At 43.0% G+C, this 27,818-nt stretch overlaps 1 protein-coding gene across 1 annotated transcript in view; it reads right to left on the bottom strand.

Annotated features, from left to right (window-relative positions):
- The window catches only part of LOC126482110 (carboxypeptidase B-like), a 131,791-nt gene that overhangs the window by 21,649 nt on the left and 82,324 nt on the right, over window positions 1–27,818 (bottom strand). Inside the window, exons 7-8 of the mRNA XM_050106086.1 lie at window positions 8,177–8,233; window positions 8,006–8,090 (exon numbers count right to left, since the gene is read on the bottom strand). Of these exons, the coding sequence (XP_049962043.1) occupies window positions 8,006–8,090; window positions 8,177–8,233 (142 nt within the window). The remainder of the gene's footprint in view (window positions 1–8,005; window positions 8,091–8,176; window positions 8,234–27,818) is intronic.

Here is a 27,818-nt window from a genome sequence, read left to right as displayed (position 1 = left end):
TCGAACAACTGCGCCAGACACTTGTTGTCTTATACAGGAGTTACCGACCGCAGCGCCGTATTCTGCCTGTTTACATTTCTCTGTATTTGAATACACATGCATGTACGAGTTTCTTTGGTGCTTCAGTGTAGCAGACGCATTTTACTCATGATTCCCATCTGTGCTCTCTGCTAGCCTGTTTTTTGTACCTCCCTATGTAAAGCGGCTTAATTATTCGTGTAGCGTCATGAAATGTACTCGCTACATTGGGAAGCATTCCAATTACTATCGATTTGATGAGAAGGTCTTGACACGTTAAGGATTACACCGAATAGTAGTGTCTGCACTTACAGAATTAGGCACACATTTCTTTGTTTCCTCCATCACCAGATAAATATCCGGAAAAACTAAAAGACTTGTATTTGCAGAGTCAGTTCTCCGTTACTGGCAAAAGCAATACTAAATGTAAAATCCTTGGGACGTAGGTTGTTCCGTTAGGAAAGAGAATCCTATGTCTTACTGCAGCTGGTCTTCCTATATGTGTGTGTTGCAATAATAATCTGCAGAATTTTTGAGTCATCGTCGTTTATTCACGAAAAATACAAAACATTTCCACTGCCCAATAGTTCCATCAACACCAGCCACGTGCATTCAACTGCCGTTAAAATTTCCCTCCAAAACCCATCTGCTCCAAAGAACAAACAATTGACAAAACATTAACATCTTTGGAAATGGAAGATTAATGAATTAACAACTAAAATTAATATCAATAATTATATTACATCAAAAATGGATAATTAAGATCTGCACACAATATAAAAGTTATTTGAATAACAGTTAAAATTAATAATGCGTAATTTAAGATCTGTACATAATTTGCATAAAACCGAAAGTAGATACTGTAAGTAGGCTGTTTAGGTTTTTATGTTGGTAACGCCATGTAGCGCTCTATATTAAAATCACTGACTGTGCTGTGTGAAGGCTGTGGTTGGTTTCCATTGTTGGAGTATATGCTATTGTAGTGTTGGGCAGTTGGATGTGAACAGCGCGTAGCGTTGCGCAGTTGGGAGGTGAGCCGCCAGCAGTGGTGGATGTGGGGAGAGAGATGGCAGAATTTTGAGAGCGGATGATCTGGACGTGTGTCCATCAGAGACGGTAAATTTGTAAGACTGGATGTCATGAACTGATATATATATTATGACTTTTGAACACTATTAAGGTAAATACATTGTTTGTTCTCTATCAAAATCTTTCATCTGCTAAGTACGCCTATCAGTAGTTATTGCCTTCAGTAGATAGAATCTTTTATTTAGCAGGTAGTATTGACGCTCGCTGCATAGCAGTAGTTCGAGTAACGAAGATTTTTGTGAGGTAAGTGATTCATTAAACGTATAGGTTATTGTTAGTCAGGGCCATTCTTTTGTAGAGAGAAAGTCAGATTGCGTTGCTACACTGAAGCACCAAAGAAACTCGTACATGCATGTGTATTCAAATACAGAGAAATGTAAACAGGCAGAATACGGCGCTGCGGTCGGTAACTCCTGTATAAGACAACAAGTGTCTGGCGCAGTTGTTCGATCGGTTATTGTGTCAGTTTAGTGTTGATCAGAATAGGTAAAGAGCGAAATGTCTGAGTACGTTCAGTTCTGCTCAGGTGTTTGAAAATCAAATAATGTAAGAGGTTTATCAGCACAGTAATTCATTAATTTTTCTAAGGGGACGTTGCAATACTAAGATCTGCACATAGCAAAGGGAAGGACAGAACTGGGAAAGTGGTTCCATTCCAGTCAGCTTGCGTATTTTATTCATATTTTTACGCTCTAATAGCATTCCCCAGGCCTATGCACATAGTGAATCGGTAAATGAAATGTTCCTTTCATAATTCGTATTACCGCTTGCAAAATGCATATGTAGTTCCACACCCATAAACGTGTAGCTTTAATGTTCTAAAGGGCCAATGCAGCCTCGACCCTCTGTCTTCTCTCTACTCGGAGCTGGCCATGTTAATGCGATGGGAGTTAACGCGCTGGGCGGCTGGGAAGCGCTCGTTGTCGACGTGGAGGAATGTCTTCATTACATAAAGAAAGTGGTTGTTGGAAGTTTCCCGTGGGAAGACTCAGCGTCTCAACGGCTCCTCTGGAACCTTCTAGAAAGACAAGAATGAGATTTTCACTCTGCAGCGGACTGTGCGCTGATATGAAACTTCCTGGCAGATTAAAACTGTGTGCCGGATCGAGACTCGAACTCGGGACCTTTGCCTTTCGCGGGCAAGTGCTCTACCATCTGAGCTACCCAAGCACGACTCATGCCCCGTCCTCACAGGTTTGCTTCCGCCAGTACCTCGTCTCCTACTTTCCAAACTTCACAGAAACTCTCCTGCGCACTCCGTTGCAGAGTGAAAATCTCATTCTGGAAACATCCCCTAGGCTGTGGCTAAGCCATGTCTCCATAATATCCTTTCTTTCGAGAGTGCTAGTTGTGCAAGGTTCGCAGGAGAGCTTCTGTGAAGTAAGAGACGAGGTACTGGCGGAAGTACAGCTGTGAGCAGGGAGCGTTAGTCGTGTTTGGGTAGCTCAGATGGTAGAGCACTTGTCCGCGAAAGGCAAAGGTCCCGAGTTCGAGTCTCGGTCCGGCACACAGTTTTAATTTGCCAGGAAGTTGCTAGAAAGACGTTTAACCTCTGTCTGTGCCCTGCCCACAAAATAAAGGAAAGGTCTCACCCTTGCTGGCACTCTGGCGAAATCTTGTAATTTCATAGGAGCGTGGTCGCAATCGGCAGAACTTGTCTAGAGATTGGACGAGTCTCGGAATCACTGTAGTAGTGGTGGACGACTTGGAGCTTTTCCGGAATTTGAGAGAGAAATTAGAATTTATTTTCAGACCCTCTCTGCCTCCCACATCCACGAACGACGATCTCGCTGGCATCCTCGAGGGCCGCACCCCTGCAGATGGGTTCAGTGCGCTGTTAACTGCCGCTCACAGCAGGTGCGCACGGAGACGATTACTGGAAGTTTATTTGCTGGGATTCGGCCAGGAGTGCTTTTCCGCCTAATAGTTCACGGGGCACGGTATTTGCTAACTTTGCGGAGTTAGTCGTTTCGGTAATTGATGATCGCACTTAATTGTTTGATTAGCAGGATGCACTTTGCATCTCTGAACAGTATATGTTGTCCTGAGTTCACTTTTCAGTAGCACTTTCTGATACGTTCTTCGCTTAACCATTGGCAATATTCATTACGTGATCCTAAATTTGGTATCAAGATCGGAATTAAAAACTCCTGTTCTCTAGCTTTGCATTCGTTGCTATCTTGTTGAAGGTTCTCCCACTTGAATGCTCGTTAACGGAAATAAATATCACCTCCTACGCACGTTCATACGTGTGTGAAATCTTATGGGACTTAACTGCTAAGGTCATCAGTCCCTAAGCTTACACACTACTTACCTAAATTATCCTAAGGACAAACACCCTCCGCCGGGACCAGCCGCACAGTTCATGACTGCCGCGCCTTTGACCGCTCGGCTAATCCCGCGCGGCTATCGCCTCCTGTAAAGGTGCATTTCCATTTAATAGCAAGATGCCTTCCATAACTGAAATGTGCTGTCGAGTATTTCACGAGTGACTTAATTTTTAAAGGTGGGCCTAGTCAGACTTAATAAGACGTTATCCGTTGCGCGATTGTTTCATTACTTCTAAAAGTAAATTCGCATGACTGCATAGGTAGCTTCACTCCGTTTCCCGATCAAGAGGAGGTTAATTTTGCATCTCAGAGGTATGAACATTATAACCACAACCACCCCATCTCACACCAGCATCGCCTGTATGCGTCATTTTGTGGCCACAGTAGCAGACTTCTTTCGTCTACTTCGTGATTTCCAATTTTGACGTCAAGTTTGACGGTAATCTCATTTCAGCTACTCCTCAGTACTATGGTCTTTTTCTAGTTTATTGTCAATCCATATTCTTTAATGATTAGAATTTTCATTCTATTCAACAGTTTCTGGAGTTCTCTCTTCACTCACGAAAACAAGATCAGTCGAGAATTAATTTCTCCTTTAGATGACACAGGCTTTTGAACGTCTTCCGTCTTCACCCAGAAGTCTGAGTCCTTCTTCCGAACTAGCAGTCATATTGGCCAGATTTCCGGAATAGCTGGGATGGTGTCAGTATAATCTTATAAACATCTATCAAACGTATAATCACACTTCGTTACATACCAGCTGCAATCTATGAGACAAAACGCTTACTGCGTATCCTGCAGTTGTTGTCAAAATGGATTTCGTGTGTGTGTGTGTGTGTGTGTGTGTGTGTGTGTGTGTGTGTGTGTTGGTGGGTGGGTGCGGAGGGGGGGGGGGGGGGAGTTCCCTATGATTTCTATTGTCTCTGTAACAGGTCGATAGGTCGATCACACATTAATTACGATCCACATGAGCTGCAATTCCAGCCGGCCTTCTGCAGTCCCATTGTTCTTCCAAAGCAACTAATTTGTTGTTTGTCTTGACATTACTGCGGCCAGTTGACGTTATTCATGCCAAGTTTCCTCATGGTTAACTACTTCACTTAAACAGATAACTTCAGATAACGAATACAGTCACTCGTTCACATGGTTGGAATCTGGTCAACCAATAGCTTCTCTACGCACTCACAGCCTGGGTTGTCCACTGCGCATTTTTCAGTATATTTCCATAGAGCAATGCTGTTATTAAAAAATTGTCGATGTTAATGTTGAGTGCTTCCCTCCATGAACCATGGACCTTGCCGTTGGTGGGGAGGCTTGCGTGCCTCAGCGATACAGATAGCCGTACCGTAGGTGCAACCACAACGGAGGGGTATCTGTTGAGAGGCCAGACAAACGTGTGGTTCCTGAAGAGGGGCAGCAGCCTTTTCAGTAGTTGCAAGGGCAACAGTCTGGATGATTGGCTGATCTGGCCTTGTAACAATAACCAAAACGGCCTTGCTGTGCTGGTACTGCGAACGGCTGAAAGCAAGGGGAAACTACAGCCGCAATTTTTCCCGAGGGCATGCAGCTTTACTGTATGATTAAATGATGATGGCGTCCTCTTGGGTAAAATATTCCGGAGGTAAAATAGTCCCCCATTCGGATCTCCGGGCGGGGACTACTCAGGAGGATGTCGTTATCAGGAGAAAGAAAACTGGCGTTCTACGGATCGGAGCGTGGAATGTCAGATCCCTTAATCGGGCAGGTAGGTTAGAAAATTTAAAAAGGGAAATGGATAGGTTGAAGTTAGATATAGTGGGAATTAGTGAAGTTCGGTGGCAGGAGGAACAAGACTTCTGGTCAGGTGACTACAGGGTTATAAACACAAAATCAACTAGGGGTAATGGAGGAGTAGGTTTAATAATGAATAGGAAAATAGGAATGCGGGTAAACTACTACAAACAGCATAGTGAACGCATTATTGTGGCCAAGATAGATACGAAGCCCACACCTACTACAGTAGTACAAGTTTATATGCCAACTAGCTCTGCAGACGACGAAGAAATTGAAGAAATGTATGATGAAATAAAAGAAATTATTCAGATAGTGAAGGGAGACGAAAATTTAATAGTCATGGGTGACTGGAATTCGAGTGTAGGAAAAGGGAGAGAAGGAAACATAGTCGGTGAATATGGATTGGGGCTAAGAAATGAAAGAGGAAGCCGCCTGGTAGAATTTTGCACAGAGCACAACATAATCATAGCTAACACTTGGTTTAAGAATCATGAAAGAAGGTTGTGTACATGGAAGAACCCTGGAGATACTAAAAGGTATCAGATAGATTATATAATGGTAAGACAGAGATTTAGGAACCAGGTTTTAAATTGTAAGACATTTCCAGGGGCAGATGTGGACTCTGACCACAATCTATTGGTTATGACCTGTAGATTAAAACTGAAGAAACTGCAAAAAGGTGGGAATTTAAGGAGATGGGACCTGGATAAACTGAAAGAACCAGAGGTTGTACAGAGTTTCATGGAGAGCATAAGGGAGCAATTGACAGGAATGGGGGGAAGAAATACAGTAGAAGAAGAATGGGTAGCTTTGAGGGATGAAGTAGTGAAGGTAGCAGAGGATCAAGTAGGTAAAAAGACGAGGGCTAGTAGAAATTCTTGGGTAACAGAAGAAATATTGAATTTAATTGATGAAAGGAGAAAATATAAAAATGCAGTAAATGAAGCAGGCAAAAAGGAATACAAACGTCTCAAAAATGAGATCGACAGGAAGTGCAAAATGGCTAAGCAGGGATGGCTAGAGGACAAATATAAGGATGTAGAGGCTTATCTCACTAGGGGTAAGATAGATACTGCCTACAGGAAAATTAAAGAGACCTTTGGAGATAAGAGAACGACTTGTATGAATATCAAGAGCTCAGATGGAAACCCAGTTCTAAGCAAAGAAGGGAAAGCAGACAGGTGGAAGGAGTATATAGAGGGTCTATACAAGGGCGATGTGCTTGAGGACAATATTATGGAAATGGAAGAGGATGTAGATGAAGATGAAATGGGAGATACGATACCGCGTGAAGAGTTTGACAGAGCACTGAAAGCCCTGAGTCGAAACAAGGCCCCCGGAGTAGACAACATTCCATTGGAACTACTGACGGTCTTGGGAGAGCCAGTCCTGACAAAAATCTACCATCTGGTGAGCAAAATGTATGAAACAGGCGAAATACCCTCAGACTTCAAGAAGAACATAATAATTCCAATTCCAAAGAAAGCAGGTGTTGACAGATGTGAAAATTACCGAACTATCAGTTTAATAAGTCACAGCTGCAAAATACTAACACGAATTCTTTACAGACGAATGGAAAAACTAGTAGAAGCCAACCTCGGGGAAGATCAGTTTGGATTCCGTAGAAATACTGGTAAACGTGAGGCAATACTGACCTTACGACTTACCTTAGAAGAAAGATTAAGGAAAGGCAAACCTACGTTTCTAGCATTTGTAGACGTAGAGAAAGCTTTTGACAATGTTGACTGGAATACTCTCTTTCAAATTCTAAAGGTGGCAGGGGTAAAATACAGGGAGCGAAAGACTATTTACAATTTGTACAGAAACCAGATGGCAGTTATAAGAGTCGAGGGACATGAAAGGAAAGCTGTGGTTGGGAAGGGAGTAAGACAGGGTTGTAGCCTCTCCCAGATGTTATTCAATCTGTATATTGAGCAAGCAGTAAAGGAAACAAAAGAAAAATTCGGAGTAGGTATTAAAATCCATGGAGAAGAAATAAAAACTTTGAGGTTCGCCGATGACATTGTACTTCTGTCAGAGACAGCAAAGGACTTGGAAGAGCAGTTGAATGGAATGGACAGTGTCTTGAAAGGACGATGTAAGATGAACATCAACAAAAGCAAAACGAGGATAATGGAATGTAGTCGAATTAAGTCGGGTGATGCTGAGGGAATTAGATTAGGAAATGAGACACTTAAAGTAGTTAAGCAGTTTTGCTATTTGGGGAGCAAAATAACTGATGATGGTCGAAGTAGAGAGGATATAAAATGTAGACTGGCAATGGCAAGGAAAGCGTTTCTGAAGAAGAGAAATTTGTTAACATCGAGTATAGATTTAAGTGTCAGGAAGTCATTTCTGAAAGTATTTGTATGGAGTGTAGCCATATATGGAAGTGAAACATGGACGATAAATAGTTTGGACAAGAAGAGAATAGAAGCATTCGAAATGTGGTGCTACAGAAGAATGCTGAAGATTAGATGGGTAGATCACATAACTAATGAGGAAGTATTGAATAGGATTGGGGAGAAGAGAAGTTTGTGGCACAACTTGATCAGAAGACGGGAGCGGTTGGTAGGACATGTTCTGAGGCATCAAGGGATCACCATTTTAGTATTGGAGGGCAGCGTGGAGGGTAAAAATCGTAGAGGGAGACCAAGAGATGAATACACTAAGCAGATTCAGAAGGATGTAGATTGCAATAGGTACTGGGAGATGAAGAAGCTTGCACAGGATAGAGTAGCATGGAGAGCTGCATGAAACCAGTCTCAACAATGTTGAGTGAAAGTGATACTTACACATGACGTTTCTGGAACTGCCGATAGTAAAGTTCTGGCCTCCTGCTGCGATCTGTGCGGCGTTGGCCTCTTTTGCCAGTGCGTGCTGCAAGAGTACAGTGTCACAGATAACGGTACAGAAACTCCTGTGTTCTGTTATCACTTGAGGTTTCGAAAATGAGCATTACTTACCAGTGTTTCCCAGTCCTCGGGCAGCTCAGTGGTGTATCCCCAAGGGTACAATATGTACTACAAAGAGAACCTTGTGTCAGAGATTTAACAAAACACTACATGGCACAAATGAAATATTCGAGAAGTTTTTAAGTAAAATGTATTTAATAGTCTATACATATAAAATAAATGTGTGCGTGTGTGTGTGTGTGTGTGTGTGTGTGTGTGTGTGTGTGTGTGTGTGTGAGAGAGAGAGAGAGAGAGAGAGAGAGAGAGAGAGAGAGAGAGAGAATAGCCCTGATGTCAAAGACGCAACATTTTCTGAGAAACTAATCACACGCACGGGAGCAATTAACAAATGTCGCAGTTCACGTAAATTGAAATTACGGAAGGGTTGTCGTGAAGGCACCCGTTTTCTGGGATGAGAAACAGTCAGTGGTTCTTCATTTTGTCACGAAGTGAACTGCGTAAAGATTGATTCTTTCTCGGTAATGTGCAAATCTGCACGAATCCCTCACTTCTAAATAATACGGAAACTCCTTTTCAGTTTTTTTGAGTTAAAGATCTGGCTGTAACATTGCGTACGTGCCTGGAGAGGCAGTACTTCTTGCAAGCGTGAAGGCATAGAGCCAACTTTACGTTCAACACAGACAGCGTCAAACAGGGAATGATATTCATAATAACAGAATAATTTAATGTTTCCCTCGTGGACGGATCTAGTCCCTAAGAAGAAAACCAACAATTATTATCCAATCAGCATTTTACCATCTGTGGTTCAAATGGATCTGAGCACTATGGAACTTAACATCTGAGGTCATAAGTCCACTAGAACTTACAACCACTTAAACCTAACTAACCTAAGGACATCACACACATCCATGCCCGAGGCAGGATTCGAACCTGGGACCGTAGCAGTCGCGCGGTTCCGGACTGAAGCGCCTAGAACTGCTCGGCCACCGCGGCCGGCTTTACCCTCTGTGTCCAAATCTATTTAACATATATTTACCGCAGTCAATTGACTGAATACTTCGGCACATTTAACTTCTATGCCAAATGTAAGCCCAGTCTTCGTAAACATCATAGTACTAATTAAGGCAACTGAGTGCCTTAAATATGTCATAGATAAGCGAAGGACCTCAGTCTTAACATTGCTAGACTTGTCTGACAACGTCAGCTTTAAAATTCGACGGCTAAAACTTTCATACAGTACGTTGAGAAACCGGCAGCAGCATATTTTCTGTGGGAATGAAAGGTCGTCCCGTAAAGGTTTTCTAGAATGCTACAGAAGTCCCTGTTGTTCCCCTTGTGTGTTGTGTGTCAAGTTAGTCTCGTGAGTACTGCGTCCCTGCAAATAACGGCAATCACAATCCGTCTCCTGTGTTAAGAAAGATGCTAAATCGGATTAAATAAATAAATCAAGTCCGGAGTAATTTTAGTAAGTCACCAGAAGTTAATAAGCAGACATGAATTCTGCCATCACTTGCTCCGTATTCTTCATGATGGTACTGCTAGTGTAACACTGAATCAGCACCCGAACTGTGCAGAAAACCCTGTCGCCACGTCCATATCTCTATGCCCAACAAAAATTTCGAAGCATATTTCCACACGATGTTAAAAGTAAATGTATGCAGTCAGTGGTTCTGTTTCTACTGCGACATAATCCAACACGGTGTGATATAATTCTATTCAACTCTCCGCGCTTTTCATTAGGCCGACATCGATTGCGACCTATCAATCTACTCCAAATCCACTACTTCAAATGAAAACTGCTTTGCTCGTTATAACCTAAGTTGTACGTAATAAAAATTGGTTCTGATATAACACAACAGACAGTTTCGCCAGCTACACAAAATTGCTCAAGTAATCCATCCGTTTACAAACCAACCTTTTTATTTATGTTCACTTTATCAGCTTTCTTCGCGTGTTTCAAATTTTCATATTTGCTTTGTCTGTTAGAAATTATCCCCTGATTTAGTAGCATGTATTGTAAGTGAGAAACATCTCTTATTCACTGTGACATAACAAGTTTTTTGGGGGATGGCTTCCATCAAATAATCCTGCAAAACGTGGTATGAAAGCTTTGCTCATCTTAATTTGACACTTGTTTAGAAAAGCTTTGTCGAGCAAGTGATGTATTGCTATTGAAGGAGGAGGTCAAAATACCTCACTTCTGAGAACGAGTTTTGCCTAAAACACGATTTTAATAACTATTTATTAATTAAAACATTGTAAATATCTTGTCTAGACGAAATCCAATTTTCTAATCCTCATACCAAACGGAATCGTTTAATGTGCATCAAGGTAACATTCTGTTAGCGATGTAGGCCGTTTGCTGTTTGTGATCTATATAAACGATTTAGGACACAGTCTAAGCAGCCCCATTAGATTGTTTACAGATTTTGCTGTCATTTACCGGCTCGGAAAGTCATCGGATGATCAAAAACAATTGCAAAATGATTTAGACGAGATATGTGTATGGTGTGGAAAAGTGGCAACCGACTCTAAATAATGAAAATTACCAAGTCATGCACCTGAGTACTAAAAGCAATTCGCTAAATTTTGGTTACACGATACATCACACAAAACTAAAGCCTGAAAATTCAACTAAATCTAGTGTAACAGAAAGAAGACAAGGTACCACAAAGGAAATATTCGAACTGGACGGAAACCGGCAGAGATGCGATATACATGTAGAGAAAAACAAATTTCAGAAACATTGTATGATTTTAGAAGAAAAGGTCAGCGTTGTCCGTAATTCTGATGGTTTATTAACCTTTTCTCCGAATTTCACGTATATGGTCGTTGTGCACACAGCACTCTATGGAGTCGCCAGTCAATTGTATGATTTATTCAACAGAAAGAGATTCACAAACTGGGAAAAGTTATAAAGCACTGGTCAATCTCTGGCCCCTATGAAAGCAATTAATCGGCTTGACAATGAGTGACAGAGAGGTTGGATGTCCTCCTGAGGGATATCGTGCCATGTTCTGTCCAACTTGAGCGTTAGTTCATCATAATCCCGAGCTGGCTGGAGGGCGCTTCCCACAATGCTCCTAACGTTCTCAGCTGGTGAGATATCCGCCGATCTGAGCGGCCGAGGTAGGGTGTGGGAAACACGAAAATAAGCAAGAGACTCTCGATGTGTGCGGTAACTGAAATGTAAGCCCGGGATGGCTTGCCATGATGGGCATCAAAACGACCTACCATTATGCTTTAAGTGTGCCGCGGATGATAACCAAAGAGGTCCTGCTACAATAAAAAGAATGGCACTCCAGCCCATCAATCCCATGGCGTCCGGTGCGCGCAACTCGCCTAGGTGATATTCATTGGTACAGTGGGCAGTGGTCATTATGAAAATTCCTGACGGATTAAAACTGTGTGCCTGACCAAAACTCGAACTCGGGACCTTTGTCTTTCGCGGGAAAGTGCTCTACCAACTGAGCTACCCAAGCACGACTCACGACCCGTCCTCACAGCCTCAATTCTGCCAGTATGTCGTCTCCGACCTTCCAAACTTCACAGAAGCTCTTCTGCGAACGTTGCAGAACTAGCACTCCTGGAAGAAAGGATATTGCAGAGACATGGCTTAGCCACAGCCTGGGGGGATGTTTCCAGAGTGAGATTTTCACTCTGCAGCTGAGTGTGCGCTTATATGAAACTTCCTGGCAGATTAAAACTGTGCGCCTGGCCGAGACTCGAACTCGGTCCCGAGTTCGAGTCTCAGTTGGCAGGGCAGTTGCCCACGAAAGGCAAAGGTCCCGAGTTCGAGTCTCGGTCCGGAAATTAAAAGAATAAAAGGAATAAGTGATGATAGGGTATTCCATTGTACCTATCGTGCAGGGTAGCTCGCGTTGCAGGCTGATAACAGCAATGACTAAAGGGTTTGAGAATATTTTTTTGTTTTATGGTTGGATATACAAGGATATTATCAGATATACGTGGGATGTGTTGTGATTATAATGCGATAATAAAATTAACTTGTATGATCATTTCTCTCTGTCGCACAGTGAAGCAGCGACTCACGTCTTCATCTCGTCACGACCCCTTCTCTTATTTTCTTTGTTTTTCTTTTTCTCCGGTCATTCACATCACATTTTTTGCCCTCTCTCCATTACCTGTGTTTTATCGCTTTCCCCACTTTCCTGTATATCTCCCTCTCCCTTTTACTCACTCTGCTAATACGTTAAACACTTAAAATTTATCTTACAGTAAATTAACTTCGTTATTCCACTCCTCACAAGAACTGCTCGCATAGCGCAGCGCGCTGGTTTTCCAAACAGGGGTCAGACTAGTCCAGTATCGAATCCGTGCGGGATTAACGACCATCTGTGCAAATAGCAGGCTGGGCCCAGATTTCTGTCTCATCGTATATGATAAGCGAACAGTTGATATACGATAATCCACAGAACAAGGTTTACACCATTCCCAAACAGATGGTGCACGTGACTTCTCTCCATTAAGTTAACTTGAGGACTGTGGCGTCAAAAAGGATATCCGGGTACAAAGTTAAATAATAAAATTTACCAAATTATAAAAAAAGCGGACTCTGTACTAGACGACATAAACGACAGACAAAAGAAGAAGATGATGACACGAATATGGACTGTAGTTTTTCTGCTATACTAATTACTATTTTTACTGTTTTTCATTATTATAAGGTACTGGCTGGCAAATCCAGTATTGCCCGGGTATTCATTTAGTCAGTTTTCTATTAGAAACGAAGGCAAAAAAAGAACTGTATTCGTAGTGAAGTATCGAAAAAAATTCATTCCCACGTGTTCGTCAAAACACCTTTGAAATTATGAAACAGTCGTACAAAGAGATATGCGTAATGTACAAGTGTATAAGTGCATTATCCAAATTAAGAAACATGATCGCGGGCAGTTTCTGTGCGCTGGGCGCAGCTGCTTCGTGTAGTTATAACGCGATTTTGCAGACGTCCCTATGGCAACACCTCTCCGTAGCTCTACAGACGGCTATCTTTTCCGTCTACAGCCGTTTGCGCTTCACCGTTGAAAGCTGTCAAAAGCGCTGCGATGTGTCAGGGATTTTCTTAAATGAACTCGACTGTAGGAGTGTGTCAGTGGTATAGAATAAACGCATTAAAACATGCATAATGCGGCATTTTTTCCCGTATCTCAGTGTTTATAACATCATATCGCTTGAACTATGTGTCGTATAATGATGTATTTGTGTAGGTAGATTCAGCGGCATATGTGGATACTCTAATGGAAATATGGTGCGAATAGATGTCGCAGCAAAAAATTTATAAATTTAAATGTCATGCATGATGCGGCTGCTTTTGACGCATCTCAGTGTTTATAACGTCATATCTCCTGAACCGTGTGTGGTACCATGACATAGTCCGCCTGCTTAGTTGGGTGGTTACGTGTCTGCCTCCATGCAGCGGGCCCGGGTTCTATTGCCGGCCGGGTTGGGGATTTTCTTCGCTCGTGGACTGGGTGTTGTGTTGTACTCATCATCATTTCATCCTCATCACCGGCACGCAAGTCGCCCAATGTGGCGTCGATTGAAATAAGACTTGCACTCGGTGGCCGAACTTCTCCGGACGGGGCCTCCCAGTTAACAAAGCCATACGCTCATTTCCATTTACCATGATATACTTTTGTAGGTGCATTGAGCGGCATACGTGGATATTAACTGCGAAATTTATTGTCAATGCAGCTATTAACAGAAGTAATGCGGTTAAACGTCATGCATATGCGGCAGTTTTTCATGCGTCTCGTTGTTTATGACATCATATCATCTGCACTATGATGCGTAGGTGGTTCTTACGCCCGCAGCGATTGTTGCCTGACAGTAAGATGTACACTATGTGATCAAACGTATTCGGACATCTGGTTGAAAATGACGTAGAAGTTTGTGGCGCCCTCCATCGGTAATGCTGGAATTCAGTATGGCCTTGATGACAGCTCCCACTCTCTCAGGCATACGTTCAGTCAGGTGCTGGAAGGTTTCTTGGGAAATGGCAGCCCATTCTTCACGGAGTGCCGCACTGAGGAGAAGTATCGATGTCGACCGGTGAGGCCTGGCACGAAGTCGGCGTTCCAAAACATCCCGAAAGTGTTCTATAGGATTCAGCTCAGGACTCTGTGCAGGCCAGTCCATTACAGGGATGTTATTATCATGTAACCACTCCACCACAGGCCGTGGATTACGAACAAATGCTCGATTGTGTTGAAAGATGCATCGCCATCCCCGAATTGGTCTCCAGCAGTGGGAAGCAAGACAGTGCTTAAACATCAATGTAGGCCTGTGCTGTGATAGTGCCATGAAAAACATCAAAGTGTGCAAGCCTCCTCCATGGAAAACACGACCACTCCATAACACCACCGCCTCCAAGTTTTGCTGTTGGCACTACACACGCTGGCAGATGACTTTCACCGGGCATTCGCTATACCCACACCCTGCCATTCGATCGCCACATTGTGTACCGTGATTTGTCACTCCACACAACGTTTTCCCACTGTTCAATCGTCCTATGTTTACGCTCCTTACACCAAGCGAGGCGTCGTTTGGCATTTACTGGCGTGATGCGTGGCTTATGAGCAGCCGCTCGACCACGAAATCCAAGTTTCCTCACCTCCCACCTAACTGCCATAGTATTTGCAGTGAACCCTGATGTAGTTTGGAATTCCTGTGTGATAGTCTGGATAGATATTTGCCTATTATACATTACGCCCCTCTTCAATTGTCGGCGGTCTCTGTCTGTCAACAGACAAGGTCGGCCTGTACGCTTTTGTGCTGTACGTGTCCCTTCACGTTTCCACTTCACTATGACATCGGTAACAGCGGACCTAGGGATGTTTAGGAGTGTTAAAATCTAGCGTACAGACGTGTGACAAGTGACACCCAATCACCTGACCACGTTCGAAGTCCGTGAGTTCCACGGAGCGCCCCATTCTGCTGTCGCATGATGTCTAATGACTATTGAGGTCGCTGTTATGGAGTACTTGGCAGTAGGTGGCAGCACAATGCACCTAATATGAAAAACTTATGTTTCTGGGGGTGTCCGGATACTGTTGATAACATAGTTTATGTGTGACACATTTGGTTGGAATCAGTCCAGTGATTTAGAAGGAGATGTGCAACACACACACACAAACACACACACAATTTTTGTAAAATGTTTGTATTACATACCAGACTTGACGTAGGATGTATTGTAAAACGTATTTCCTAACGAATGTGGTGATAAATATAAGGAACACCTGGCTGGATGTGGGAGAGGGCCTTATGTCTCTGATCGTGCCACGGTAATAAATGTATGAATAAATAATAAAATAAAATTTACCAAACTCTAAAAAAATGCGGACTCTGTACTAGACGGCATAAACGATAGGCAAAAGAAGAAGATGACACGAATATGGACTATAGTTTTTCTGCTACAGCAATTACTATTTTTACTGTTTGTCATTACTATAAGGTACTGACTGGCAAATTCAGAATTGCCCGGGTATTCATTTTGTCAGTTTTCTATTAGAAACGAAAACAAAAAAAGAACTGTATTCGTAGTGAAGTATCGAAAAAAAATCATTCCCACGTGTTCGTCAAAACACCTTTGAAATTATTATACAGTCGTACAAAGACATATGCGTAACGTGCAAACGTATAAGTGCAGTATCCAAATCAAGAAACATGATCGCGGGCAGTTTCTGTACGCTGGGCGCAGCTGCTTGGCGTGCCTACAACGCGATTTTGCAGACGTCTCTTTGGCAACACCTCTTCGTAGCTCTACAGACGGCTATCGTTTTCGTCTACGGCCGTTTGCGCTTCACCGTTGAAAGCTGTCACAAGGACTACCATTTGGTGTGGTGCTATCGCTGCACCGCCGTGCCTGCTGTTACATGTGTACCGAGGGTAAGGTGCGGACGTTTCATTTTGGTCTGCTATTGTACTTCCTCATCGAGGAGCACTATTTGGAAAAATTAGAGAACCGGCATTTTGGGGTGACTGCAGAACGATTCTACGCCGCCAGCGTACACTTTGCGTAAGGACCATGGAGACAAGATTAGAGAGATTAGGGCTCGTACAGAAGCTTATAGACAGCCGTTTTTCCCTCGCTCTATTTGCTAACGGAACGGAATAGCAAATGACTAGTAGTGGTACAGGATACCCTCCGCCATGCGCCACTAGGTGGCTTGCGGAATATGTATGTGGATACAGATGTAGATGCAGATTACTTCATATTAATTCTAGAGGTACATACGGTGTTTAGCGCGATCTTGACATATGCTTATTTTACAGCATACCAGCAAACTTACGTTCGCTTTCTAATGGTGTGACATATTTAATTCGAGCTGTGCTTGACAGGACTGTACTTCTGGCTATTTATTGTTTCCTTTCTTCTATTTTTGTAGAAAATGTCATGATGCCCTGAATAGGTGAAATGCGCCATTAAGCAATAGTTATTGCAACCAAGACTGTTTTTCTACAAAATAATCTTTACACCGTTACTGTGCCACCCAGTGTGATTGACTGGGAAAAGTTTTATAAAATAGTAGTTCTTAATCGAAATTGTAGGATACTGAGTGCGTGATGTCAACCGGAGAACGACGTACCATAACCACGTTGGTACCTCACAGCGGTTCCACAAATACGAACAATCACTGCCAGACGCAAGGACGAATAACAGACGTCGACGTAGATACGCCCACAAGAATCTACATTCGATGCCGCTGCTGAACATTTATTTACATCAGAGCGGAGTGCCGCTCAGCCACCTTCCCCCAACTGGATCCTCTAGCATCTCATCAAATTCCCACCCCTCCTCACCCGCATCTAACACCTCCGCATCTCGTGTACTGTCTACAAACTAGATTCCAAAAACCTCATTGTGCCCCCTCTGATTACCAACCCTGGTATGCTGCTGCGCCTACACCTACACACACACACCATAGTCTATCCCAACACAACTCCAACCAGCTCCCTCTCCCAGACAGTGGGATCCGCCCCGATATTTAACCTTCCTATCAACTTTATTAACTCTTCCCCACCTATCCACTCCACATCAGGGCTCCTCTGTCCTTTCCCTCTCCATTCATCCTCATCCCTTTCTTCTTGCAACCGCTGCCCTACCCAAACGACACAGTACACCTCACCTGCTGTCTTTCCAACCTACAGTATTTACCGCTATTCACTTCAGCTTCTACCTCTCATCTCCCTAGTTTTCCTGTCTAACAGACCACTATCTTTCTACCCACACCCTTCAACTCCCGGAGAATATACTTTCTTTTCCAGCAACGCCTCTCATGCTACTGTAGGTCCTTCAGATTTTAAGTGAAAGTACAGTGCATCGGTGTTTTTATCAGAGAAATTTCACCTCACTGCGATGTGTTTTTAAAATGCCTATATTTCCGTGTTTTAACTTTCCATCTTTGATTTTTAATTTGAAACGGAAAGTAGTCGCTAATTTTGTTTGTATTGCTCATTCTAAATTTTTTAATTCACCTGACTGACCCCCCGCCCATATGCGGCGAGGGGGGTGAAATAATAATAAAGGGAAAAAAACCAAAAGAACCGCTCAACCCCACACTGTAGTCATCGCCGAAGACGACAGCACCATCTCACTACCGAGCCAGCAGCGCGAGAGTTGTGTTACAGAACTATATAGCGAAGTTTACAGTCAACTAAAATTGAGAGAAGAGACTATTATTCGATACTTTATCAAATGATACGTTAGCATTTAGAGACAGTAACAAATATAAATTGAAAGTCCTGCGTACACAGGTTGTTTTAAAGTTAAAATATTTCATGTTACGGTATAATACTACACGCAACTGAGGAAGACAGGACTACAAAAGTTGAAGATATTTCATGTTGTTCAATTAATAATAAATTGATGTAATATTTCATGCGTGTTGTAATATCTACTCGGCTTCCTCCAGAAGTAAATCTAAGCACCCACCATAGTGCCGACGAGTGCTTTTTCGTCCGGCGTAACAGAGTGTAATTTGTTTTATCTCCGCCACCAAGTATTTATTTATTTACATTAGTTGTAGATATCTCATGATGCCGTTTTTCAGCCTATAGAAATGTATGTTGGTGGTAACACGATTTGAAAAGGCCACTTAAATATTGCAGTGATGAATCAAATAAAAGCTTAAAAGAGTCCAGAGCAGGTTCAAGCTGTTTTTACTCTATCAACCGCTGCTTTCCCATTTCTTACGCTGTTGCGCGTATGCCGTTGTAACTTTCGAAAGTCGTGGCAGAAATCTTCCTGTTGCAGCCGACAACGCGCACATTGTGGTTGAGGGAAGCGGATGGCTTCCAATTAGAGGCAGCTATGCATCAGTTTTGACAGCCAGTAGGTCTAAAGTAAATACGGGGTGTAGCGGGTTGTTTACGACGAGTACTCGCCCGCGTGTGATAAGTTAGTCACGCTTCACTGACGTAAGTGTATAGCGTGGACTGCGTGAAATCACCTAGTTTCCTGCGATAGTGAATTACCTGATATCGAATAGTATTTGCGCAGGAGGAAGTGATGAAAAAGGTCCCTCTAGCTTTACGTTTATCAGAAGCGCTGGTGTGTGTAATCGGCAGTGACACATTTTACTGCGCGACAGGAGCTGACGAGGAAAGTTGCGAATTACGTTGGCAGCAACGATAGAGATGTTACTACGATCGGGAAAAAGTGTAGTTTACTCATTAAACTATCTAAAAACTGAAATTCGCGAAGTGTGTTTTAATTACATCAAGCCGGCCGAATTGGCCGTGCGGTTAAAGGCGCTGCAGTCTGGAACCGCAAGACCGCTACGGTCGCAGGTTCGAATCCTGCCTCGGGCATGGATGTTTGTGATGTCCTTAGGTTAGTTAGGTTTAACTAGTTCTAAGTTCTAGGGGACTAATGACCTCAGCAGTTGAGTCCCATAGTGCTCAGAGCCATTTGAACCAATTACATCAAATTATTTTATTACCCCAACGTAAATGGCATTCGGCACGGGAACGAAGCGTGCTTCTCATATTCTGAAATCATACGAAAATGATGGAAATTTATTGCAAAGGAATCAGACTACTTATAGTCTTCGCCTCCTCTTTATCGAGCGTCAGGCCGGGTTGGGACATTTACGGTTCTTCTCCATTTTCCTCTGTCTTTCCAACATTCTTCTTTTATAAGTTTCGTTCCAGCCCAGATTCCTTCTTCTTACACTATTCTTCATTGAGTCAGTCCATCATACTCTAGGTCTCTCTCTTACCCTCAGACTTGACCCCCGTCATTCGTTTCGGTATTCTACCATCGACATTCTCTTTACATGTCCAAACACTTTTAACCAGATTTAAGAGAAACTAAGATCTCAGCCGCAGTCGGGCACTGAAATACATCCAGTGGCGACAAGTGAAAATTTCTGCTGGTCCGGGACACGAACACAGATTTCCCGCTTTACGCGAGCGTTCGCCGTAAGTGCTTCGGATATCCGAGCACACTTCAAGACCAGCCAAATTACTCAATTTGTCGCACACAACACATACAGCGTCCACTGTCCATTATCGTTTTTCTATGTCTACGTAGGTGCAAGCCGCCGTGCGGTGAGCGGCGGAGGGTACCCTGTTACCACTACTAGTTATTTCCTTTCCTGCTCCACTCGCAAACAGTGCAAGGAAGAAACGACTGTGTAAAGCCGGCCGGTGTGGCCGAGCGGTTCTAGGCGCTTCAGTCTGGAATCGCACGACCGCTACGGTAGCAGTTTCGAATCCTGCCTCGGGCATCGATGTGTGTGATGTACATAGGTTAGTTAGGTTTAAGTAGTTCTAAGTTCTAGGGGACTGATGACCTCAGACGTTAAGTCCCTTAGTGCTCAGAGCCATTTGAACCATTTGAACTGTCTATAGGCCTCCGTATGATCCCTAATACATCAAATCTTATTTTCGTGGTCATTACGCTCAATATACGTTAGCGGCAGTCAGCTTCAAATGCTGGTTCTCTGAATTTTCTCGATAGTGTATCTCGAAAGAAACGTCGCCTTCCCTCCAGGGATTCCCACTTGCATTTCCGAAGCATCTCCGTAACACTTACGCGTTGTTCGAACCTACCGGTAACAAATCTAGCAGCCGTCTCTAAATTTCTTCGACGTCTTCCTTCAATACTACCTGGTACGGATCCCAAACACTCGAGCAGTACTCAAGGACAGGTCGCACCAGCATCCCATATGCGGCCTCCTTTGCAGGTGAACCATTATTTCCCAAAATTCTCCTAATAAACCGAAGTCGACCATTCACCTTCCCTACCACAGTTCACACACGCTCGTTCCATTTCATATCGCGTTGCAACGTTACACCCAGATATTTAAACGATTTGACTGTGTCAAGCAGGACACTAGTTTTACTGTAACCGAACATTGCAGGTTTCTTCTTCCTACTCATCGGCATTAACTTACATTTTTCCACAGTTAGAACTAGCTGCCATTCATCACACGAATCAGAAAATTTGTCTGAGTCGTCTTGTATCTACCTACAATCACTCAACTCCGTCGCCTTACCGTACACCGCAGCATCATCAGCAAACAACCACAGATTGCTGTCCACCGTGTCCGCTAAATCAAGTATGTGTATTGAAGACAACAGCGGCCCTATCACACTTCTCTGGGGAAATCCTGACGCTTCCCTTGTCTCCGACGAATATTCGCCGTCGAGGACAACATATTGGATTCTATGGTTTAAAAAGTTTTCGAGCCACTCACATATCTGTGAACTTATTCCATATGCTCGTGCGTTCGGTAACAGCCTGCAAGGTTGCACGGTGTCAACTGCTTTCCGTAAATCTAGAAATATGGAACGGGCCTGTTGCGTTCATCCATAGTTCACAGTATATCACGTGAGAAAAGGGCAAGCTGAGTTTCGAACGAGCGATGCTTACTAAAACCATGCTGATTCGTCGACATGAGCTTCTCACTCCCAAGGAAGTTTCTTACATTCGAGCTGAGAATATGTTCAAAGGTTCTGCAGCAAACCAAAGTTAGGAATATTGGTCTATGATTTTGCGCGTCCGTTCTTTTACCCTTCTTACATACTGGAGTCACCTGCGCTTTTTTCCAGTCGCTTGGGACTTTGTGCTGAGCGAGAGATTCACGATAAACGCAAGTTAGGTAAGGGGCCAATGCCGAGGCGTACTCATTGTAAAACCAATTTGAGATTCCATCCGGACCTGGTGATTTATTTGCTTTCAAATCTTTACGTTGTTTCTCTACGCCATGGATGCTTATTACTATCTAGTCCATACGGGAGTCTGTCCGATGGTCAAATGACAGTATGTTTGTACGGTTCTCCTGTGTGAACGATGTCTTGAAAGTGAAATTTGAACTTTAACTTTGCTCGCAGCGTCACCTGATTCTTGCAAGAATTCGGATGCAGTGTGTAGCGATTCAGTTGGCATACGTATACATGATGTAAGAGAAATTCAGGCATCAGTCACAATCGGGCATTGAAATAAATCCAGTGGCAACAAGTGAAATTTGTGCCAAACCGGGAGTCTAATCTTGATTTCTCGCTTTACGCGGGTGGTGGTTACATTAAGCGATTTGGCTATCCAAGTAAGCTTCACGTTTCATCCTTTTTTTCACCCCGTATACACTTGTTGTGGGCCTCATTTCGGGGAGGAAAAGACCACAAGTTTCTTCGGGTATGCCATATCCATATGAAAACCTGGTATTTTGTATATGATTAAAATCAGGTGTTTCAGCGGGACATGCCTGAAAGAAGAGGCACCACACACTCGCATATATATATGGTCGCTGAATCAGAAATAATGCCTTAAAGAAAAGACGTCTGAAAGAACGGACACCAGTGTCTGAAATAGCAGCCACCACATATACATATTAACCTGTTCTTCTCAGTTCCCTCATTCAGCTTTTCTACTCCAGTTCCGTTCCCAAAATCTTCATTTCTTACTCTGTCTGTCCACGTTTTCCCTAACATATTTCTTAGGAATTTTATTTCAGTGAGTTGGTTTCTACTCTTCTTGTTCCTGTCCAAGTCTCTGATGCATAAGTCAGTATTGCTGTAAAGTACGCCTTGTACAGCTCTTCCTTACACTTCATTGGCACCTCTCTTCCTCAGACTGAGCCTCTCCCACATTGGTAAAATGCATTGCTCTGTTGTACCCTTTTGCTAACTGCTGTCTCCATTCTTGCATTTTGCATTATCACTCTTCGTAGATATTTGAAGTTATCCACAGTTTTAGTATCTTGTCCTTTAATGTTAATGTGTATCTTGTCTTCTCTGTTTTCTCTGGTTACCAACTTAGTCTTGCTTTTCCCCACACTGCTTTTCATTCCATATCACTTGATTTTTTTCATTTAAGATGTCTATTTGTTCCTGTACCTCCTTACTGTTGGTTCCCCATACCACAATGTCATCGGAAAATAGCAGTGACCTCATCTCCCTTCCTCTATCAGCTTCTTTTGTCGTTTCACAATTTCATCCTTCCCATTGTAAGTAATAATGGTGAAACCACACTTACTTGTCTCAATCCCCTAACATTCCTAAACGAATCATCTTAGATCTGGACACAGCTGAAGGATTTCAATCGTTTATTTTCCAACTTCCTGTCTCTCCAAAGTTTCCCATACCTTTTCTCTGGGGGACACTATCGTAAGCCATGACTAAGTCAAAACATATCATCACCAGGTCTTTAACATAATCCCTTGCCATCAACTGTCTCATGCTAAAGATTGGGTCTTCTGTTGATCTATCATACCTAAAGCCATATTGATCCTCTTCTAACTGACCGTCCACTTTTTCCCTTAGTTTCTTTCCAGTACGTTCTCCATCATTTTTGCTACTTGTGACAAGAGTGTGATCCCTCGATACTTATCACATACTTCTTTGTCTCCCTTCTTGAGCACTGCCATTATTATTCCCTTTCCTCACTCTTTGTCCAAATGCATCTTAGCAATATATAGCCACTGTAGCCTAGTAGGTCCAGTTACCTTTATCATCTCTCCCAAGTGCCTTTCATTCTTCTCAGTGCTTGTTCTATTTCAGACATTACAATGTCTTTCTCTTCTTCCAGGCCTAGGTCCCCGTCTGTACTTCTGTTTCATTTCCAATGGAGTTTTGTTCATTCGGTTTTTTTTATTAAAGTACTCTTTCCATCTTTTTCATATATCTCCTATGGTTGCGTTATTAGCTCTCCAAGTTTCCCTTTCACCAGCTTTCCTTCCTCTTTCTCCTTGTAATTCCATATACCATCCCTTTACTCTCAGTAACATCCTTTTCCAATTCGCTTGTCAATTCCTCCCAGATTTTCCTCTTTTCTTCCGCTACCATATTCTTATACTTCTTTTCACTTTACAGACTACTGTTGACGACAAAATCGACTGTCAGCTCCTCATTTCAAATCTGACTAGAAACCTGTTTGTATGAATGAAAACATTTTACAGAATTGTAGATTCTACGTGAAGTGCTTCAGAGTTGATGGAAAAAAAAAACCACATGACTGAAGCCAGTATCTTGTCTCTGCAAGTTTCTAATGTCGATACCAATGACCAAGAATTTCCATATAGCACGGACAGATTCATATACGCTAATAACAGCCTAATCACAGTGAAAAAACCGCGCGTGCACACACACACACACACACACACACACACACACACACACAAAATAGTCAAACACGGTTTTATCGAATGATTGTTTACTGATCCATAGACAGTTTAGAGTCTAATCCAAGTTTCTGTCGATCGCATACCTATTTAATCGAAAGTTTACGGACATCCACATTTTACACTACTGGCCATTAAAATTGCTACACCACGAAGATGACGGGCTACAGACCAGACGCGAAATTTAACCGACAGGAAGAAGATGCTGTGATATGCAAATGATTAGCTTTTCAGAGCATTCACACAAGGTTGGCGCCGGTGGCGACACCTACAACGTGCTGACATGAGGAAAGTTTCCAACCGATTTCTCATACACAAACGTTGACCGGCGTTGCCTGGTGAAACGTTGTTGTGATGCCTCGTGTAAGGAGGAGAAATGCGTACCTTCACGTTTCCGACTTTGATAAGGGTCGGATTGTAGCCTATCGCGATTGCGGTTTATCGTATCGCGACATTGCCGCTCGCGTTGGTCGAGATCCAATGACTGTTAGCAGAATATGGAATCGGTGGGTTCAGGAGGGTAATACGGAACGCCGTGCTGGATCCCAACGGCCTCGTATCACTAGCAGTCTAGATGACAGGCATCGTATCCGCATGGCTGTAACGGATTGTGCAGCCACGTCTCGATCCCTGGGTCACCAGATAGGGACGTTTGCAAGACAACATCTATGTTTTATTTAAATGAGAATTCTTTATTGGGGTTATTCACCTGTTGAAGCTTAACATAAAATTTGTAACTTAGCCTTCATGATTTTACTTAATTTAAGCATTCTTGTAAAGCAGTCCTTTATCTACGTTTTATTGATTGGTAATTCTTTATTGGGGTTATTCGCTGATTGAAGGTTAACATATGTTTGTAACCAAGCTTATGTCCTTGCTTAATTGAGATTTGTTAAGAGCCTTTATTGCTGGAAGATCATTAAAGCTAGGGTGCTTGTAATTGTGAATACTGTTGTCTCTCTATGTTGTGGGCTACCCTTCCACTTCCACAGCCAAGCTGTCCTATCTACCAGTACACCTTCATTTCTCTTGTTGCTTTGTTCAGATTTGTTTCTTTTCCTAAACCACAGCAGAGTTTACCGAATGTTACCTCACTAACATGTTGTGCAGGCGCAGGTGCGAGAGAATTTTGAAACAGTGGTTTATTAAATCTATTAACTGAGGTCAAGAAACATCAATAGCTTATGGAAAAACACATCCTTGGTACAAGAATAGAAGTGTAATGTCTTCACTCATGTTGGTCCAAAACCAGCAGCATATCTCGTTCACCAGCCACCGATTGCCCTTAAAAATTACATTCTTTCATCGAAAAGTCTGTATATAGTTGAAAAGCACGATAGATATTGAAGTTTTCCATAATAACCTTACGGCAAAATACTCACCTTTTTGCATGCTATCACTTGCCAAAATTTCATTACACTATCTCAAACCGTTTATGAAATATAGGGAATGTTGTTAATATTTCACTCTGGCTTTATTACTGGTGCATGCAATCGCAAATGAGTGCTACATCAAATCAATTTTCTCGAGATTGATGACAGATAGAGACTTCCACCAAGTATACAGGGTGGTCCAGTGACCGTGACCAGGCCAAATATCTCACGAAATAAGCGTCAAACGAAAACCCTACAAAGAACGAAACTTGTCTAGCTTGAAGGGGGAAACCAGATGGCGCTATGGTCGGCCCGCTAGATGGCGCTGCCATAGGTCAGACAGATATCAACTGCGTTTTTTTAAATAGGAACCCCCATTTTTTTTACATATTCGTGTAGTGCGTAAAGAAATATGAATGTTTTAGTTGGACCACTTTTTTCCCTTTGTGATAGATGGCGCTGTAATAGTCACAAACATATCGCTCAAAAATTTTAGACGAACAGTGGTAACAGGTAGGTATTTTAAATTAAAATACAGAACGTAGGTACGTTTGGACATTTTCTTTCGGTTGTTCCAATGTGTTGTACCTTTGTGAAATTATCATTTCTGAGAATGAATACTGTTACAGCGTGATTACCTGTAAATATCACATTAATGCAATAAATGCTAAAAATAATGTCCGTCAACTTCAATGTACGAGGGCAGTTCAATAAGTAATGCAACACATTTTTTTTCTCGGCCAATTTTGATTGAAAAAACCGGAAATTTCTTGTGGAATATTTTCACACATTCCCGCTTCGTCTCGTATAGTTTCATTGACTTCCGACAGGTGGCAGCGCTGTACGGAGCTGTTAAAATGGCGTCTGTAACGGATGTGCGTTGCAAACAACGGGCAGTGATCGAGTTTCTTTTGGCGAAAAACCAGGGCATCTCAGATATTCATAGGCGCTTGCAGAATGTCTACGGTGATCTGGCAGTGGACAAAAGCACGGTGAGTCGTTGGGCAAAGCGTGTGTCATCATCGCCGCAAGGTCAAGCAAGACTGTCTGATCTCCCGCGTGCGGGCCGGCCGTGCACAGCTGTGGCTCCTGCAATGGCGGAGCGTGCGAACACACTCGTTCGAGATGATCGACGGATCACCATCAAACAAATCAGTGCTGAACTTGACATCTCTGTTGGTATTGCTGTCACAATTGTTCACCAGTTGGGATATTCAAAGGTTTGTTCCCGCTGGGTCCCTCGTTGTCTAACCGAACACCGTAAACAGCAAAGGAGAACCATCTGTGCGGAATTGCTTGCTCGTCATGTGGCTGAGGGTGACAATTTCTTGTCAAAGATTGTTACAGGCGATGAAACATGGGTGTATCACTTCGAACCTGAAACAAAACGGCAATCAATGGAGTGGCGCCACATCCACTCCCCTACCAAGAAAAAGTTTAAAGCCATACCCTCAGCCGGTAAAGTCATGGTTACAGTCTTCTGGGACGCTGAAGGGGTTATTCTGTTCGATGTCCTTCCCCATGGTCAAACGATCAACTCTGAAGTGTATTGTGCTACTCTTCAGAAATTGAAGAAACGACTTCAGCGTGTTAGTAGGCACAAAAATCTGAACGAACTTCTCCTTCTTCATGACAACGCAAGACCTCACACAAGTCTTGGCACCCGAGAGGAGCTCACAAAACTTCAGTGGACTGTTCTTCCTCATGCACCCTACAGCCCCGATCTCGCACCGTCGGATTTCCATATGTTTGGCCCAATGAAGGACGCAATCCGTGGGAGGCACTACGCGGATGATGAAGAAGTTATTGATGCAGTACGACGTTGGCTCCGACATCGACCAGTGGAATGTTACCGTGCAGGCATACAGGCCCTCATTTCAAGGTGGCGTAAGGCCGTAGCATTGAATGGAGATTACGTTGAAAAATAGTGTTGTGTAGCTAAAAGATTGGGGAATAACCTGGTGTATTTCAATGCTGAATAAAACAACCCCTGTTTCAGAAAAAAAAATGTGTTGCATTACTTATTGAACTGCCCTCGTATTTAGCAACAGGTGTAACGACATTCCTCTCAACAGCGAGTAGTTCGCCTTCCGTAATGTTCGCACATGCATTGACAATGCGCCGACGCATGTTGTCAGGCGTTGTCACGATAGCAAATATACTTCAACTTTCCCCACAGATAGAAATTCTGGGACGTCAGATCCGGTGAACGTGCGGGCCATGGTATGGTGCTTCGACGACCAATCCAAATGTCATGAAATATGCTATTCAATACCGCTTCAACCGCACGCGAGCTATGTGTCGGACATCCATCATGTTGGAAGTACATCGCCGTTCAGTCATGCAGTGAAACATCTTGTAGTAACATCGGTAGAACATTACGTAGGAAATCAGCATACATTGCACCATTTAGATTGCCATCGATAAAATGGGGGCCAATTATCCATCCTCTCATAATGCCGCACCATACATTCACCTGCCAAGGTCGCTGATGTTCCACTTGTCGCAGCCATCGTGGATTTTCCGTTGCCCAATAGTGCATATTATGCCTGTTTACGTTACCGCTGTTGGTGAATGACGCTTCGTCGCTAAATAGAAAGCGTGCAAAAAATCCGGTTCCTTCTGTAATTTCTCTTGTGCCCAGTGGGAGAACTGTATACGACGTTCAAA

This window comes from Schistocerca serialis, chromosome 5, assembly GCF_023864345.2.
Source record: "Schistocerca serialis cubense isolate TAMUIC-IGC-003099 chromosome 5, iqSchSeri2.2, whole genome shotgun sequence".
Taxonomy (NCBI): Eukaryota; Metazoa; Arthropoda; class Insecta; order Orthoptera; family Acrididae; genus Schistocerca; species Schistocerca serialis.
The sequence above is the reverse complement of the archived record's forward strand: the minus strand, read 5'-3'. Positions and strand labels throughout refer to the sequence as shown.